The 19,307-nt window shown below is 36.6% G+C and overlaps 4 protein-coding genes across 4 annotated transcripts; 1 reads left to right on the top strand and 3 right to left on the bottom strand.

Moving 5' to 3' along the window:
- Window positions 1-1,335: 1,335 nt before the first annotated feature.
- her8a (hairy-related 8a) lies at window positions 1,336-4,441 on the bottom strand. Its single transcript, XM_081393381.1, has 4 exons — window positions 4,262-4,441; window positions 3,412-3,507; window positions 3,182-3,260; window positions 1,336-2,487 (listed from the first exon to the last, which is right to left on the bottom strand). Exons 1-4 carry the CDS (start codon window positions 4,322-4,324, stop codon window positions 2,018-2,020), a joined length of 708 nt encoding a protein of 235 aa, XP_081249507.1. The 5' UTR covers window positions 4,325-4,441; the 3' UTR covers window positions 1,336-2,017.
- Window positions 4,442-6,721: 2,280 nt separating this feature from the next.
- On the bottom strand, window positions 6,722-8,505 carry LOC308680585 (lysophosphatidic acid receptor 6; the record flags this gene model as incomplete). Its single annotated transcript, XM_081348792.1, has 1 exon — window positions 6,722-8,505. The coding sequence occupies one exon, from the start codon at window positions 8,503-8,505 to the stop codon at window positions 7,564-7,566; it is 942 nt and encodes a 313-aa protein (XP_081204918.1). The 3' UTR covers window positions 6,722-7,563.
- An 871-nt stretch (window positions 8,506-9,376) lies between these two features.
- mblac1 (metallo-beta-lactamase domain containing 1) lies at window positions 9,377-15,057 on the bottom strand. The gene is made up of 7 exons (XM_081348767.1): window positions 14,550-15,057; window positions 14,242-14,433; window positions 11,847-11,921; window positions 11,615-11,680; window positions 11,044-11,180; window positions 10,039-10,225; window positions 9,377-9,890 (listed from the first exon to the last, which is right to left on the bottom strand). Exons 1-7 carry the CDS (start codon window positions 14,952-14,954, stop codon window positions 9,882-9,884), a joined length of 1,071 nt encoding a protein of 356 aa, XP_081204893.1. The 5' UTR covers window positions 14,955-15,057; the 3' UTR covers window positions 9,377-9,881.
- A 234-nt stretch (window positions 15,058-15,291) lies between these two features.
- Window positions 15,292-18,773, top strand: mpdu1b (mannose-P-dolichol utilization defect 1b). Its single transcript, XM_081348777.1, has 7 exons — window positions 15,292-15,449; window positions 15,832-15,897; window positions 15,981-16,113; window positions 16,296-16,381; window positions 16,482-16,600; window positions 16,680-16,790; window positions 17,299-18,773. The coding sequence occupies exons 1-7, from the start codon at window positions 15,326-15,328 to the stop codon at window positions 17,419-17,421; spliced, it is 762 nt and encodes a 253-aa protein (XP_081204903.1). The 5' UTR covers window positions 15,292-15,325; the 3' UTR covers window positions 17,422-18,773.
- The last annotated feature ends 534 nt before the right edge of the window (window positions 18,774-19,307 follow it).

Here is a 19,307-nt window from a genome sequence, read left to right as displayed (position 1 = left end):
TTCGGAAGGGAATGATTCAGATTTCTCTTGGCACAGCTACTAGAAGACAGACGGGTTGCTCACGTGGTCCGTGTAACGCTTTGCTCGGTTTGAGTCTGCGCGTCAGGAAAGGAAGTGCTAAGAAATCGCTGAAAACGGGCTTCACTTGTCTCAATTGAGTTCCAATGGGGTCGCTGTGTCCATTTCTTTTACTGTCTATGTTTTGTCCTCTCCCTGAGAGAAGGCGGTGAAGAGCACCAAAGACACAGCCATGTTTAGCGGGATCCGTGAGCTAGTCCGTGTGCTAGTGATGTTGACGTTTCAAACGCGTCGAGAGTTGTAGGCTGGTCCACTCAGCCTCTCACACAAAGTCTAACCGTATCAAACTTCTAACCGCTAAATTGTATCATTCTTTACACGAAAAGTTATATAAAAAATTCACAGACAACCTATGTTCACATTCATGGCACAATTCAAACGGGACCAGAAAATAATTATTTTCTCCCATTCACTCGCAAGCGTGTTGGGAAAGGCAAAATAGAATAGGAAAAGATGTTTATATGTTTGAAAGCATTTTTGTACAGTCTTTGAAAGTCTCTAGGTTTACACCGGCACGCGCATGCCCAGTGTTGGTGAATGGTCACGTGATCCGCGTTTTCAGTCGTTTTAATGTGGACTGAGATCAATTCTAATACGCAGCTAAAACGCTGCTGTTGACGGAGATCGTATTCGTTTTAATTCTCCGTTTCTCAACTAAAACGCAGTAGTGTGGATGGGGCCTTAGTGAATGAGGGTTTAGGGGGCGATTTCCGATCGAGGTCCAATTAAATTAATATTTAATATGAAACAAAGTCTCAACTTTCAAATTTGGTCAGTCAAAGAAAATTAAACAATTATAGGCCTACCGTTTTGTGGCTCTTTAATGTGTCGTGACAGATTGCCTCAGTTAAGCCAAGTTCAAAACCACCGACGTTAATCAACTCTGACTGCTTTGTCTGACACAAACCAGATCGCATGCCAATCAAACTCCCTGCGGAGGATGAACTGACGCTAATTTAAAAGTGAAAATGATGTGCATACCCGATGAAACCTATAGGCAACCTGTGTTGTCACAAGTCGATTAACCGGTGGGACACTATTATCACCGTCACATCGATACTCTTATGCTGTTTGTAAAAGTAAAACAAAAAAAACTAAATTATAACAGTTTTTGTTTGTCACTGGGTTAACAGCCAGATATCAGGCACAAGGTGTTAAATATATAGCATATATATATATATATATATATATATATATATATATATATATATATATATATATATATATATATATATAATTAAAACACACAGACACACGAACTGATCGTCTATTTTATTATTTTAAAATCACCTTTATCATAATCATCATCATTTTCAAATGTTTTGAGAGTACAAAAACAATACACAGTTCTGATTTTTCATAAAGGAAATCAGTTTTAACTGCTTCAATATGAGGTACTAGTCAGACTCCTCACTTCTTGTAATATACAAGGATGGAGTATTTTTCACAAATGATCTTGTCCATTCTACTCTTTCTGAGTCACTATCAGTGTTTTGCATTTAAGGTAGAGAAATATGCATAATTTCAACAAATCCCTTTTACTACATGTACAAAATACACCACATCTAAAACCCAGCTAGTAAAAATATCATTGTTAAAAAAAAATTAAAACCAAAGTAAGGTAATCTAAACTTTGCCTATAAGTAGTAATGCAGCAATACTAGTATATACAGTCAATGAGGGCAGCTTTGGTGTCATTTATGATCATACCCTAAAAGCATGCACATAACATAATTTGCTTCTAAGCATGCAGTACAGTGCTTTAAATGATACCACACAACCCAATGGGACTTTGTAACCCAATATGACGCACCCCTCTGAGTGGAAAGCACTACAACAACCTCTCAAGAGATCAAATGTAATGGAAACTATTAGGTAGAAGAGGGCAGGCCAGGAAGGGCAAGGGGAGGGCAAATGGGGGGGGTTGTGCTGGATTCATTCACCAGGGCCTCCACATGGAAGGATCGGCCCCTAGAAAGAAAGGGGGAAGGGCCGATTGTGCTGGAGACTGAGGGGAAGGAGAGCTGGGGGGAGAGGGCTGTTCTCGGGGTATCTCTCTAATCAGTGGGACACTGGGCGAGTGAGTGGGACTGGAGGGAGGGGAAGGAGATGGAGGGGACGGAGGTGTGTGCAGGTGGAGAGTGTGAGCCTGTAAGGAAGGCAGGTTTAGAGGGGAATGGGTCGGGGACAGGGGAACAGGGCTTGGGGTGCCAACAGAACTTGTGCTTCCAGCCTCAGTGCTGATATGGGGAAGAGATTTCAGCAAGTGGTTTAGCAGACGTGCACCCAGAGTCTTGTCCATCCCAGGGCAGCTCAGGAGCAGGTTGTGCACCTCATGCATGCACTGAATGTACCCGCTACCGTATCTTTGTCGAGACTCAAACCCAGTGCCTGGACCGTGACTACCACCTGAAAATCAAAGCAAAATAGAAGCATGGGAGTGATTTTACCCCATGTAATCATAATAAAATCCTGCACACAGTTTCCTTTGAGAAAAAAGAATTGTCTAAAGTCTTTATTCAGAGGCAATAAAAATATTAAAGTGGTCAGTGCATACCAACAAAAAAAAAAGTGCACAGTGCAAAGTTAAAACATTTACTGCCCTCGAATCATCATCAGTACACAGATTTACATATAGATTAAGCACCTGATATTATTTATAGATCTTTTACCATAATAATAATAATTGTTAACATTTATTCTAATACATGTACATTGAAATCTGGGAAATAATATAGTTGTATACTTCAATAATATGATATATATAATTATTTTTTATGTAAACAATCATACACTGTAAAAAGTGAATAGTTGGATCAACTTAAAAAAATTACTTCAATTGGTAACACCTAAATAAATTAAGTTTTCTCAACTTAAATTATCACGTTTTTCACGATAATTTAAGTTGAGAAAACTTAATTTATTTAGGTGTTACCAATTGAAGTAATTTTTTTAAGTTGATCCAACTATTCACTTTTTACAGTGTACATTTCCCCTTAAAGATCAGTAGAGTTTGTTTACATGTTTGAAATAATATTAACTTAAAATGTATGGGGTGGAAAAAGTAGGCTACAATGGTTTTAGCCCAGAAAGTCTGCCTAACCTGGTCCGTGACCTCTTTGAAGGTTCTCCATGTGCTGAACTGTTATTTCAAGAACATCAGCCTTCTCCAATTTAGATTGCTGTGGGAAAAGTTAAAAGAAAATGCATTTTAATGTATTTATAAAAATAAAAAAAGGTAAATTCATTAAAATGATTTGAATTATATTGGTGCAAATAGATTTCAAATATAAAGAGTGTTTATATTTAATGATATTTATTTAGGTCACTTACATCCAAATTGTAGGCATCCACCATTATACCCTTTAGTTGCTCAAGGCTCGAGTTTATCCTCTCTCTGCGTCTTTTCTCTATCAAGGGTTTCCGCAGCTAAAATTATAAACAAGCTGGTTTTAGTGTGTATGAAATATTCATTAGACATCCTCAAGGGATTAATTTACTACCAATTTGACAATGCAAGTCTCACAATACACATGCCAATTCTGTAAGGTGCATGTCTGAAGTGTGAAACATTCTCTGGACATCCAAAATAAGTTCATTAAATGTGATTATTTAACATAAACTACTGTAAAGTCTTGACTAAAGTTCCTCAGTCAGTAGTTATTTAAGATTCAATACTTTATCACTGTCAAACTCTTACAGCAGTAGCCTGCTTGAAATGTATCAACTGATTTGAGCCAATCAGAGCAAATCATTTTAAGAAGAATGAAAAGCATGACAAAAAAAAAACATGCTAATTGCAATTTCTTTTCAAGTATAAGGTTTACATATTCATAAGGAACTACTCAACATCTAAAAGTTAGATACTAACTAAACAATGTTTGCAAAACAATCTAATTGTTTTATGAAATAGCCCATTTAGTAAGTGCTACTGCTATTTATGACATAGGTCTAATGTTTCCTTCAATATATAAAATTACCAGAGGACACTCAAACAGCATGTCTGGAATTTGTGCAACTTTTTAAAGCTGCTCTGTAAGGTTGTCTAAATATGTCCCTATTTCATGTTCAGTTATTTAAACGCTTTTTACTTGTATCCCCCATGGACAAATTAGTAGGTAGGCCTACATATTTTGACATAGTTGCATAAACAACACAAAATGACGACAGTGTTCTCACATACCTTTCGCTCTTCTTTTGCGTTGAAATTCTTCTCCGGGCCATTGCCGATATTGGAGGCCGTCATTATTCTGCACTTCTAGTTAAAAACAAGAAACTTTTTCGCTTTCCCACGACTATTTCGGAATGTTTGCGGTGGCGTAGGCTTGATAAAACTAGGAACTAAACAAGCTCACTTAACCTCGTTTAACATGTACTCGCGCTCCCCCTCAAACCTCCACCCACCGAAATTACCATGACAATACATGGGTGCTTTTTGCTGCACAATTTCCCACAGTCTCGGGTTCGGCCTATTAAATAGAACGAATCCCACGTTCCACGCATAGTGCGAAGAGTTCAAAAGTTTGATTTCACAAGTGACTCACTTTAAGAACACGCATTTGACTCAACAGAAGATAAAAATGAAAGTGGTTCTCACGGTATGAAACACTCAAATTAAAACTGATATTAGTACAATAAGGATGCACCTGTGGATGCATACAATTGTTTATTATCCTGTTAAATTCTGTCCTTTAACCTGGTATATAGCATATAGGTAAGGACATTAAATGCATCACGTTGCATTTAAAAACATCTTTCACTGTTGAATTTTAGATGCAATGCTATTCAATATGTAAACAAAAACAAGAATGGGGTATCCGGTACCCCAACAAAGACAGAGGATGGTAAAGGTTGGAGGATGGTAACGAGCAACAATAGCAAAGAAATCTTAGTTTTTAAGTGTTTTCACAGTGGGAGAACTAGCTACTATTATCTCCTAGTTCCCCACCCCTTCCTCCACATCGCGCGACCCATCCCCTCTACCCCTTCAGGCCTTCGCCATTGTTCTTTTCACCTACGGGACGGGCACACTCCACTGAGGCACGCCAAGATCTCTTTTTCTGCTGTTGTCCGGCCATAATGACCCACAGTCGACGGAATAATAGACAGGGTGCCAAATCCCTAATGGCCGTCTTAAACTCTTCAGGAGCCCAGAAAAACACAGTGCCCACAGAAAGACTGATTCGATTAAATATGAGAATTGGTTGTGATTAATTGACAGTTTGCTGTCACCAACCAGAAAAACACGTGTAAAATTAAACATTAGTAGCCTAAGAATGTTTGTTTGCTTGTGAACGGAAACGTTTTGGGGGGAAAAGGCAGTAAAAATGTACACCCTAGAAATGAATAGAAATAGCCTAACATTTAAAAATACATGAAAAAAAAATATAGATATTAATCAGCTGTAGCCTAGGCTACACGTCAATTTTTAAAGACAAATCAGTTTATTCAAAGCTTCAAACTTCGGTTTCCAATGGCTCACGAAACCATAAACACTCGTATTGTGTATTTTCTTATAGGTTTTTCACAGCAACCCACATTTTGAGGTTTGCAACATAAATTTCACCATGTAAGCCAACTAACACTGCGGTATAGGCTTAGTATAGCTAGGCTACTGTTAAGTTTTCATTTCTGAATCATTGGTTTCGTGTTATAGCCTAGCTATTTGGGGAAAATTAAGATTTAAATATCGACTTGCAATAAATCAACAAAAAATAATCAACATGATCATGCATAGCCTATAATAGGGCCTATTTGAGCCCTTATAATTATTAATACAAATAGTTAATTCGACAGACAAATGTGTTCCATTACACAACAGTTGCTAGTAAATTATTTGATTTAGTGTACCACCAGGGGGTGCTCAATTTACAACAATGTCGTTAGAGTGCAACCTCATACTCCTGGCTCTGATCTGATGCGTATGGCCTCGAGAACTTCTGCATTCAGAAAGTATGTAAGGTATAGTTCACATGGGCCACTTTTGGGTAAGTCAGTCAAGCACTAAGACACGTTGTGGGTATTTACATGCATCTGTATCAATATCTTGGTAAAACTTTACAATAAGGTTCATTAGTTAACATTAGTTAATGGATTAACTAACATGAACTAACAATGATCAATACATTTGTTACAGTATTTATTCATCTTTTTTAATGTTAGTTAAAAATACAACTGTTCATTGTTAATGTTAGTTCACAGTGCATTAACTAATGTTAAGAACCTTTTATTTTAATAATGTATTAGTAAATGTTGAAATTAATGTTAACAAAGATTAATAAATGCTGAAGAAGTATTGTTCATTCTTAGTTCATGTTAACCATGGTAGTTAACTAATGTTAATTAATGAACCTTATTGTAAAATGTTAACAATATCTTTATTGATTTTGGTATCAAGATTTTATCCCTGAAAATTGGACCCATCCACTCTATAAGCGATCTATAAGGGTGAAATCAGGTTTATTGGGACACTTTCCCCAGTCATCTCAATGGCAAAAAGTGTCCCAATCACCCTGAATTCACCCCAGTTAATGCTGCTTGTCCAGTGAAATGTGCTTCTTTAATGACAAGTTGTTGTTTTCTCTTTGACAGAGGAAAATCACATGGATGGATAACAATAATTAAAACTGCAAAAAGAGAATATTAATCACTTTTATTAACATATTTACACATGAGAATATTTGCGTTATACTTAGACTTAAAGGAACTGTGGTAATACTCAGAACAAGCTATGTGCGCCGCCAGGTCAAACGGATGTGGTAGAGAGGGGGAAGGGTGTGGAAACATGCAGAAAAGAGGGTTTTGGTGGTTTTTTTTAACTATTTAACAATACTAATAGCAAAACTTTATAAGCAATTATCTAAGCACATATGTCCATAATTATCATGCACTTAGGCTACTTACAAATAGTAACATTTAAAAATACAACACTGCTGCATTAGTACCTTACAACTAAAAGGCTATGAATCGTAAACAAAATGTAGAAACTTTACAAATATGTAAATGTGGATATAATGCTCTTATCGAACTGTCTTAGAACATGTTCTCTTGTTAACAATTATCCTAATTTGTCAATCATGTTTGATTTGACATAACACATTACGAAGGCTTCCCAGAGTCCTTTTTGAAAACAAAACGAGTGGTTCCACATCAATGGCTAAAAGAGTCATTTACTTTCTCATAAATGCGTGAGAAACAACCAATGCCCTCTAAAATGAGTCTAGACTTTACAGAGCACTCATTTTTGCACACACTGTGTGCATGCAGTTAGCAACTCACCCAGGAGGGTGAACAGACTTGTGGCTTCCTTTTTTCTTTTTTTGAGTCACATGTGAGTTATCTATCACCCCATCTACATCTTTTCTTTCTATTAAAGCAGATAGCTATGGAACGGTAATGTAAACTGTCACTAAGCATGAGACCTGCATGAACGTTGTTTTATCTTCAGTGTTGAGATGATGTGGCGCTTACTTTGTGAGATGTTCTTCAAAGAATTGGACGTGCACGGTTGTTTCCGTCCGAGCTGTGACTGTTCATTTGCCATATTCTGCGTACAGCCTCAACATCCATTTTTCTTCGAAATGTCTCTGTTGTGAAGTAGTACACCAGGGGGTCCAGCATTGCATTCAGGCAAGCTATCATGAGGCTGTACTTGTAAGCTGTTAACAGTGAGCATGAGGTAGCCTCATAGGTGTTAAGTAGCACAAGCATAACGTGATATGGCAGAAAACAGAAAAGAAAGATTGCCAAGTTAGTTATTATCATCCTTTTAATCCTTCCGCTGTCTACTAGGTCACTGGTCTGAACAGCCGTGCTTTTGCTTATAGCCCGAAGGAGCCCCCATGAGCTGAGAATCATAACGGTTAGTGGGATCCCAAACCCAACAATTAGTGTGGAAATGAGATTAGATGTTTTAGTGGCATACTTAGGAAAATTTCCAAAACACGTGCTGTTTTCACCCTTTTCTGGGTGTTTGAAATAGATCGGTAAGCTCGTTACGGTAGTTAGGATCCAGATTCCCAGACACACACACCATGCTTTCTTGCGGCCCTCACGGACATGAGAAGACAACGGGAAGCAGACTGCTACGCAACGGTCAAAGCTAATGCACATGAGGAGGAAGATGCTGCCATACATGTTACTTAGCAGTATGAGACCGGTAATATCACAAAATGTCTTGTTCGGATTCCCCAAACCTCCGTGATAATAGATCCTCGCTGGAAGCGTACAAACTAGAAGAATATCAGCAAAGGCTAGGTGAATCATGTACACGGTGGTGTGCGATCGTGATTTACAGTTGCGGAAAAAAATGACAAGTGCGGTGAGGTTGAGGGTCAGTCCAAATATGAAGACCACTGAGTACACAGCAACAAAAACCACATTCTGTGTCTTGTCTTGTGTTGAATTCGGACATGTATCATTTGACATTGCTGATCTTAGGATTTACCTCCTTGACTAGTCTTTAATAGCCTGTAATGACAGAGAAACAAAGGGTTGTGTAAATGTTATAACAGGCTTATCAATCTCAAGAGAAACTTGCACCAAGAAGGGATCTCGCTTTTTATTTACATGCAGAAGTTCTTCAAAGAATTGCAAGCATACAGCTTGCGTCAGTAGGAAACTTTAAAAAAGGATCGGAGAGTTAACATTTCCTCCAACTCAAAGCATTTCGAAACCAGTAGCCTATATTTTTTAAAGATCGAGTGACATGAACATCTCATAAAGGCTGTAGGCTACATCCCTTGTTTTTACCGTGGAACAGAGGGTTAATAAAATGTTGAAGTTGTCAAATTCAGTTGCCGTTTTGCTTAGTTTATTTAAATATATGTATAGTCTAATACTTGCACACTAAATAAAAAAATACATTTAAACTAACATGTCTTAATTATATACATATATATATAAAGTTTCCAGACACATTTTCTCAGTCTATTATTCAATATGACATACACAAGTAATTGAAAGTCAAGCCTGCCCATGTAGACATGGTATTTCCTTCTTTGAAAAATGAAAACATGTGGAAAATGATTCACTCACCGTTTTTATTATGTAGAGGAGAGTTTCTTTTTGGTTGGTAGTTGGTACTGATGCAAGACGGTTCTTCTGTTGCAGTCTCATTAAGGGCCTTAACTTCAGGAAATGAGTTGCGGTGAGTGTCAGTCATTTCTGTCTTCTTTTTAAAGTATTATCTTATGCAACATCAAACAACTACATAGCAAAGCACTTCTTATCCAAAAACCACATTGAACTTCTCAATAATGTGACAAGATTATCAAAAAAGAGAAACAAGCACTAAAATAGCCAAAACCTGTTAAAAGTTTTATTTAGAATAGAATGTTAAACATTAAGATCACAGTCAAAAAAGGTCTGCCTGACATAAATGTTAATAAGATCCACCCAATGCTTCCTTAAAATTTCTATGTAAATATAAATGCATTATTTTTAACATAACATTGAACTATTATTTAAAAGATATCTAAATATTTTAAAAATATTTACATTTATACAACAAATGAACCCATTTTTTCCACATGGATGGATCAGTGAGTTTCTGGACACATTTTCTCAGTATGCAAACAGTATGACATACATTTTCTGATGCAAACATTTTCTCAGTATGACATATGCAAACAATGTTTCAATCGAGAAGATATAATGTTAATCAGTAGAGTAGGTTTTACAGGTCCTTTCATGTTAATTACTGTTCACTTCCACATTTGCTAATGGTCACCGATCGATACTGAGGACAAGTGTCTGGTAATAAATCTTGATCCCGTGTTATCTGGTCTGTTGTCCTTTTGAAGTTATGCCACCTATTGGAATAAAGCATAATTTAGATTATCTAAATTAGCTATCAGATCAATGAATTATTAGCTATTGCAAGACCATCAGCAAAAAATGCAGTAAATGAATAACTGATTGACCTTTAGAAATCAAGTCATCTTTATATACGGTGCATACCTCTTTGTGATTGCATGTACCACAGATGCAGCCAAAGAGGCCGTTGAGCACCTGAAATAAACAGAGCAGCAGTTCTAAACAAGCAGCCACCAGCAGGGTGGAAAACAGGCCGATGTTAAACTCCACAACATTTTCTGGCTCTTTGCAAGTGTCCCAGATTTCAGAGTTTCCCAAGTAGTTTTCAGTGCTGCAAAATATGTAAAATTATGTAAAAATAAATAAATAATAATAATAATAAGAACAACAAAAAGACATTAAAGGTTAACCAACATTTTTTAATTCTGTCATTACTCAAAACCCGTAAGACTTTAGTTTATCTTCGGAACACAAATTGATATATTTTTGATGAAATCTGAGAGCTTTCTGTCCCTCCATTGACAGCCTACGCAACTACCACTTTAACGCTTCAAAAAGTTCATAAAGAAATCGTAAAACTTTGAATCATTTGAATTGAGTGGTTTAGTTCAAATTTCCTTAAGAGACTGGATTGCTTTATATAATGAACAGATTTAATTGAGGCTTTTATTCACATTTGAACATTGAACATTTTATGTGAATAAAAGCCTAAATTCAATGTTCAATTAATAAGCTGCTAGATTCATATGGATTAGTTTTACAATTTCTTTATGAACTTTTTTGAAGCGTTAAAGTGGTGGTTGCGTAGCTGTAAATGGAGGGACAGATAGCTCTCAGATTTCACCAAAAAGATCTTCATCAGTGTTCCGGAGATGAACGAAGGTCTTACGGGGTTGGAACAACATGAAGGTGACTAATTAATGACAGAATTTTCATTTTTGGGTGAACTAACCCTTTAAAAGCAGTTAAGCGCCACAAACTATTTTGATGTACTATGTTATACATTTTTGCACCCAAAAAAGTTATATTTTAGTTGTCATGACTATTTTTCTCTCTAGGAGCTCTAGAATTGTTTTCTATAAATGTTCTTTTTAAACTGGAGAGGATGTTTGGAGTTCTAAAAATGGGATGGACCAGTCATTTTCACACCTGTTCATGAATGGTCTGCTCCACTGATCATCTTCAGTCAAGCAAACTGGTCCATTAATCAATGCAAACACAGCTATAATACCACTGTACAGAGCACCAACCACACCAGTCGCAGCAAAGATAATGGACAGGAACATCTATAATAGACAGAAAGAACACAACCGACTTAGGTCAGTTAAAGGTTCACTAAGTGGAAAAATGTAAGCATTTTGTTTATGTTAAAAACTAACATTTTCACCATAGTGGTTCATAGTGGTTTCACCAGCAAACAGTAAAAGCAAATGTCTTTGTTAATTTTCAAATATCTTTGATTATTTTTGTTAATTTTCAAATATTTGTGATTATTTTCAACCTTACACAATGAAAGTCGACGAAAAAATTTTTGGGGCGACATAAGGGTAAGTAAATGATGACAATATGTTCAATTTTGGGTAACTATCCCTATAAAATGATGAGTATTCCTATAGGTAAAGCTGACACACCTGCTGTCCTTCTAAGGCACTAATTCAATTAAAGTCAAGAGTGTAGTCCTAGAGAAATCAATCGAATCTGTGACCCTAGCAGAACTCACCCCACATCGGTTTGCACAGCAGCCTTGCCTCCCAGTGCTATGGATGTGAATCGCAGGAATCAACACCTAAAAGAAAAAAGCAGTAGCCATATCAACATAAAAGTATGCTGAAGAAGAGATATAACCTACAATGTATTCCAGAAGCCAGGATGGATGCTCTAAATAGTGCCAAGAAAATGGTCAGACAACACCAACAGAAATGTCAATGCAATGAGATGTAGAATTTCCTTACCAAGATACCTCCTCCAACAACGCCTCCCATGTATATGATCTCATCCGTAAGACGGTAGAGCCCCTCAGCTTCCTCCTTTGAATAATTGGTTTTAAAATCAGGGAAAAACAGAAAAATGTTGCAGATGATGGACAGCAGTGCCAGCGGATAGAGGCTGATGCCAATAAATTTGGCACACTTTCCTGTACACATGATGTAAATATTCTGTTTTGTTAAGGCTCAGAAATATTAAACAGACTTTAAGCGTGTTAGATTTTATTCTCGAGTGCTAAATTGATGAGAGGACAGATTATAAATACTCTATGCGACAAGACGCAACACGCCTATCTGACGTCAGGTCAGGTACTGATGTCACGTCTTTATCATTTATTAGTTGCCCTAAAAATGGCTGTACTTTGCTATTAGACAGAAAACTGTTTTGCACAAAGGAGACATTATTCTTACATAATGCTTTTGTTATTGCTAGCCATTAATCCATATAAAGTGAAGAGGTGCAATGCTTGAAATGATATCTGTTCATGGGCATCATATGACATTTGTAATATCCTAGAATCTGCCTTGGATTATTTGATCAATAAATATTATCTGCTGTTGGAGGTGTGGGTCGGTGTGTTTGTGGCTCTTTACTGAACTCTGAACCTTTCAGTGCACTTACGTACAGATCCCACATGCCCTCTAATCAGGAATCTAAACAGTTATTTTATGTAATGACAGCATACGTCAAGCCTACTGAGAAAGGGATCAAGGTACAGATATGTGAACATTTCTATTATTAGAACATTTTGTATTTATTATAACCGCTAATCTAATTTTTAAGATGGGATCATTTAAATATAAATAGTTGAACAAATACTCCTTTTAGAGATATTAAATGATGTCTAAATTGGTTCTCGTTGTGTTCACCACAACCACCAATTAGGCTACCTCAACACCACAAGACAAGCTTACAGTAGCCTACAATAAAAAAAAAGTGCGCTGGGACTGACACTATGTCTTTGGTTAACCACTGTGGGAAACATTTGATATTAATAAACTTTACCTGAACTTAATGTTGAGCATGATGTTGCACTAGCCTAACGAGTCACCACTTCTTTCAACGATCAATTTACATCTATTATTTCTGACTGCACTCTAGTGGAGTAAATGTGCTAATACACTGCTTGAATAGGAATTCGTTTCTGGAGCAATGTTTTGGTGATTTGGGATGAGTATGAGAAGAAAAACACATGGAAATGCTATAATTCACATTTACACTGACACATATGAATCATAAAACATATATTTTGATGGGTTACAGCAAATGGCAGTATGATGCAATGAATTAACATTTAGGTCATAAAAACGTGTAAATAGTCTTTTATTACTTGATAGCTGTTTTTAATTGCCTATTATGATTGTACTTAAAGGGATAGTTCACCCAAAAAGGGAAATTCTGTCATCATTTACTCACCCTCAAGTTGTCCCAAACCTGTATACATTTCTTTGTTCTGCTGAACACAAAAGAAGATATTTTGAAGAATGTTTGTAATCAAAAAGTTGTGGGACACCATTGAATTCCATAGTATGGGAAAAAAAATACTATGTAAGTCAATAATGCCCCACAACTGTTTTGTTACAGACATTCTTTAAAATATCTTTATGTTCAGCAGAACAAAGAAATTTATACAGGTTTGGAACAACTTGAGGGTGAGTAAATGATGACAGAAATTCCATTTTATCCCTTTCCATTAACTATCCCTTTAACTGTTTACAATTACAAACATTCACAACAGCAAGTGCTTAATTTTGTATTACGCATATAAAGAATTTAGATGGCACACATAAAATGTCCATCTATAAATTATTTTGCGCAAGTACAATCAAACCTTGACCTCATTTACTACTACTCATTTACTACTGCTACTACGTCATCAGTTATATCTTCCACAACCATCTTTTGACACATGACTCACAAATAAGCAAAAGCCTAAAAATAACTGCAAAAGCAAGTGGGTCAGTGGCTTGAGCAGTCAGTACACTGAAAAACCCACAATTTACATTCAAGAATAAAGTGATTTCACACCCACAGTAGAGTACCACAACTCATTTTCACTGTAATATATGTCATTAATATACTTATGAATGGTTACACCATGCAGTTAAGAGTATAAAAATACCTATTTTGAACTAAAAAGGAATGGCCAGTAGCCTAATTTGAAAAATATGTGAACAGAATGGTACGAGTCAACACACCAATGTGCTATTTTAAAACTATTGTGCCACATTGGTGATATAAATTAATGTGTTCTTTGTTTCATAATTGCTCTGTCTGTGACTCAACCTCAGGTCCAAGACTACGTCAATGTCATGATTGCTTGTGCACTCTAAATAATGGCCCATGTCCAGGAATTATTACATCCGCTATCTGTAACGCCTTCTGTCGATTGGTCTCTTGTATCTGAGGGTTCTCGCTCAGCTCCTTCCAGGAGTCTTCATCGTGACAACGTTCAAACAAGTCTCCAGCGACAAGGACTGCACCCTCTGATGTTCCCTTTACCAGGACACTGACATCTCTGCCCATGTGGCCAGGTGTTGGAATGATGGATACCTTTTGGATAAAGTGGATTACCAAATTAGTGTCTACTACTATATATAATTATATATATTAGAAGTTACTTCCCTTTGCTAGTCTAGTTATGGCCCTATGACATATGAATAACTTACAAAATCATCAATAGGGTATGGCTGTCCCTCAGCCAGCTGGTTTGGTAGATATCGATCCCCCACGCTTATGTCGCATCCCACAATTATTTTGGCGTCTGGAAACAATCCCAAGTTTCCCACGTGGTCAGAGTGGCCGTGGGTTCCGACTACTATTGCAACACTTTCTGGCGTCATACCATTCTCCTTCAGTTTTTCGACCAGAAAGTCTCGGTCCCAAGGACCCCCGGTGTCTACTAGAATATTTTGTGGTCCAGTAATTAAAGAAATGGTACCGTCAGCTCTAAACGAGCCGTCTGGCTCAGCTGTGCAGTAGCCCTCTTTCAACACTGAGACGCAATACGGGTGGCCTGAAATGTTGGAATTGATGCCAGATTCACTTTTTCTTATTGAGCGAGGCATGTCCATTTGAGCCTGAGTAATCGGGATAATATTCAATGGAACAAAAAGTTTACAACAGCTGAAATGTTATATTCAGTATCGCTTCATATACTTCTACGGAAAGTCACTCAGGACAAATTAGAAAGGGGGAAATTTAGATTTTGGCGTTTATGGTACAATCGCGCCCCCTTTTGCTGGTAGAAGGACAAATCAAATTTTATAAACACAAATAATATGAATAACAGCAATAATTATTCGATTAAGTGATATTTTGTGTGACCTCTCTATTCAATCGCAAGTAAGATCGTGGGAACATAAGCTGCTAGAAGTATTTCCATAAATAAAGGGGAAGTACTACAGTAACGCACTACATCACGTGATCATTTGACGTTTGCATCATGGCGGCATCGGAAGCAGTTGCAGAAACATCATTCATGGATCCTTTTAAAGATATTCTGGTTAATTATTTAATGCCAGAAAGATGTTATGACGAGTTCTTTTTACAGTTCAATCTTCTGCACGGTAGGTTCGCGTGTTATTAGTTTAGTTGCATCTTTATAGATACATAGTTCGCTATTTCAAAGATTATTTCCTGGTATAACTTACTTATTCAATGACAAAGATGATTTCTCTAATGTAAACTATACACATGCCAATTTCTTACTGGGTCTATTGTCTTCGGTAAATGCTGTCACAATATTAGGACTCTTAGTTTTGATGTTCTCTGTTTTTAATTAAGACATGTTAATATGTTAAACTTAATCTGCCTTATAATTTGCACAAAAAAGTAATAATGTCTGTATTAAATGTGTTATCTGTTTGGCTTATATTAAAATTGTGGGTCAACTTTTTCATGCCAATCACATTGAAGTCTATTGAAGCTCTTCCTTGTGAATCTCTACAGTGGATTGCCTGAAGATTGTAATCAGCAAAGGCCTAGGCATTGGGATCATCCTCGGTTCTGTATTAGGTAAGGAAAATCTCCACCATCTTTAGAACACATAAAAAAACAAGACTTCCTAACACTTATGATTTGTGCATGTTTCTTCATAGTAAAGCTGCCTCAGATTCTAAAGCTGATTGGGGCTAAAAGTGCTGAGGGACTGAGCTTTAACTCTGTACTACTAGAGCTGTTTGCCATCACAGGCACCATGGCCTACAGTATTGCCAACAGCTTCCCTTTCAGGTACTTTAATAGTGATGCTCTTTCGTAAATATGTTAAAGTCTAATTTCATATTTATTTACCATTTTGGTAAACATTTGTCCATACAAACACACCATGCATTTCTAAATGTCAAACAACAAAGTGGAAAACTGGCTAATAGAAACAAAGATATAAAACATGTGCCTGTGAATATTTTTGACAGTTCCTGGGGTGAGGCACTTTTTCTCATGTTTCAAACTGTGACCATCGGTTTCCTCATACAGCACTACGGAGGAAACACCGTTAAAGGTTATAAGACAATTCCACATGTTTTTCAAAAAAAAAAAAAAAAATCTGTGCTGCATTTTTTTAAATTGTGCATTTTTGATTGTGCTGTGATTACTTGCAGGTTTGGGGTTTATGGCAGTCTACTTTGGACTATTGGCAATGCTCCTCTCTCCCATGGTCCCCATGTCTGTTGTCACTACCATGCAAGCCTCTAATATGCCAGCCATCATCTTTGGACGAGTAAGCTAGGCCAAAATAAACAAACCGTTCAACAGCTGAACCAGCAGAAATGTATTTATCTGATTTTCTGTGTCTTCAGTTAATTCAGGCTGGTACCAACTACACAAATGGCCACACTGGGCAGCTGTCAGCTATTTCAGTGTTTCTGCTGTTTGCTGGCTCTCTAGCACGCATATTCACTACAGTGCAGGTAAACCACCGTAATGAGCAATCATGCCATATTTAAGCGAATAAAAGTCTCTTATGCTCATCAAGACTAAATGTACTGGATCAAAATACAGTAGTAACTTTTTTTCAGAATATTTTTACATTTATTTCTGTGATGGCAAAGCTGAATTTTCAGCAACGTTACTCCAGTCTTAAGTGTCACATGAACCATTTGGTGCTCAAGAAACCCATTGTGCTGCTTAATATTTTTAAGGAAACCATGATACATTTTTTAGAATTCTTTGAGTTGAAAGTTTAAAAGAACAGCATTTATTTCAAATAGTTTTTAATGACGTAAAAATCTTTACGGCCACTTTTGGTCAATTTAATTCATCCTTGCTGAAGAAAGTATCTCTGTTTTTCAAAACAAAGCAAAAAATGTTACTGACCTGAAACTTTTGAATGATAGTGTAACTTATTTATGATCCTCATTGTTTGAAATGGGTTCATTGAGAAGTGACCATTTTAATGTGTCCGATGTCCCTGTACAGGAAACAGGAGATTCCCTCATGGCTGTCACCTACATCATCTCTTCATGCTGTAATGGTGTGATCACAGCTCAGGTTCTCTACTACTGGAACAGCAGCCCTGCCCTCAGGAAGAAGACTGAGTAGATCCGAACGAAAGGCAAATTCAGTGACCACTCAAGTCAACTAAGAACACTGGAAAGCCGATTGGGGATCAGATGTATCCTAATCAAAATGACGGTTCTTGTAAAATTGACCACTGTCCCTTGATCAGTTGTTAAGTGCATTTATTGTTAACATATCAGCGCTTACTGGAGAGACAGGTATAAATACTGTATAAATTCACACATTCATCTATTCCAGGTCCCTTAATTGGACAAAAAAGCCAGTATGGTGAGGGGTCCTTCTATAATTCTAGATCTTGTCCTTCGCCCTTTTTATGGTAGTGGGTAATTTAATTAGGCAATTTTTGGACCATTTTCTTAGCTCAGAGAAGGGTGTAGTGTCCATAGTATTCTTGCATTCAACCATAAATGTACAAACATACTGTATGTACGAAATCCTTATGTATAATTCCTGCCATCCTGTTTTAGAGTATTGTCTAGTCCCATTAACCGGGCTCACTGCATATTCACTAAAACCCATGTAGCCATTTTGAATTCAACAGCAAATCTGTGAAAAAACGTCTACCAAGATTTTTTTAAACATGAATTCCAGAATTGTAAAAGTGACCAAATTGTACAAAATAAATAAATACATAAAATGCATTCTTTAAAAAACGCACATATGATAATATGTGCCGTCATATGCTAAAGGCAGCCCTACTAGAACCTCATAGGGAAAGTATTATCCCCATAGGGGATCGTTTTTTTTTTGTTCTGTGTATACAAATCCCACCATATGGACACAATTTCACAAAGTCTTCCAAAACCTAGAAATGCTCATGTTGCTTTACACCCCACAATATGTTTTGGCGTTTGACAAAATAAAGGGTTTCTTTAGTTAATACATGGAAACTAGTAAATCAATTACTGTTGTATTTCTTGCAATGGCCATGCAATAGTGCATGTAGCCGTGCTGTCGAGTGTCATCATGATGTAAAGGGGACTGGGTACAATAAGAAAAAAATTCCTACAAAGCACTTTTTTGTTTGTTCAAGAAATGCAAGTTGTTGTAAGCTCTCTACAGGTAAAATGAAAATTTCATTTGAATGATCGACATTGCATATTTGCACACATGTGAATTCATTTTCCTTTTTTGCATGTGAACATCTATTGTTCATTGTTGGTTTATTTCAGGAATGACATTTTACAAATGGCTGTGATTACGGTTTTTCCATATCTAAAGTTGCAATGTACATTTGACTGGCGAGTAAAACATTTCCATTATTTGTAGTGTTTATTACTCACTGTTCACAGAGAATTTCTTTTAGTGTGAAAGGCTTGAAAAAGACACAATCAGTTTTAAAAGAAAATAATAAAACAGTTTATTTTAAAGTTATCTTAAGTTGTGTTTTTTCATTTATCCATTATGGGTGGTTTGAAGTGATGGACTGTGATACGTAAATGTACCACCAGAGAGAGGCAAAGAGTTGGTAAAAATATAATCACTGTCAGTTTTGTCCACGGTAGGTACCCTTTACCCTACTATTTTTCATTCGTCATCACTTTTAAAAGAGAAACAGTCTACAGTATATAGCTCAGAAAAGTGTACTGGTAGTACTGGTTCTGCATTCAGTGGCAATTTTATTAAGTCCACCTCCAGAAGTCTGAAATCAGTTTCAGCATGAAATTCTAATAAAATTAATGTTTTAATAGACTACAGCAAGCTGGATTTCTTGGCTTAATGTCGCAGAATGTAGCCTGTCCAGTTGGATGTGATTTCAGCTGATCATTTAATTATACTTTTTAAAAAGTCTTACTCTGTCTTGTAGATTTATAGGGAGCAGACAGACATAAGAGTTCAAACGAGTGAAAAAAATTGATGTAGTATTTACTTTGAAACTATTTTCACTCTAATAATCTTTGTTATAT

The sequence above is a fragment of the Scardinius erythrophthalmus genome (assembly GCF_964197995.2).
Source record: "Scardinius erythrophthalmus genome assembly, chromosome: 2".
Classification (NCBI taxonomy): domain Eukaryota; kingdom Metazoa; phylum Chordata; class Actinopteri; order Cypriniformes; family Leuciscidae; genus Scardinius; species Scardinius erythrophthalmus.
The sequence above is the reverse complement of the archived record's forward strand: the minus strand, read 5'-3'. Positions and strand labels throughout refer to the sequence as shown.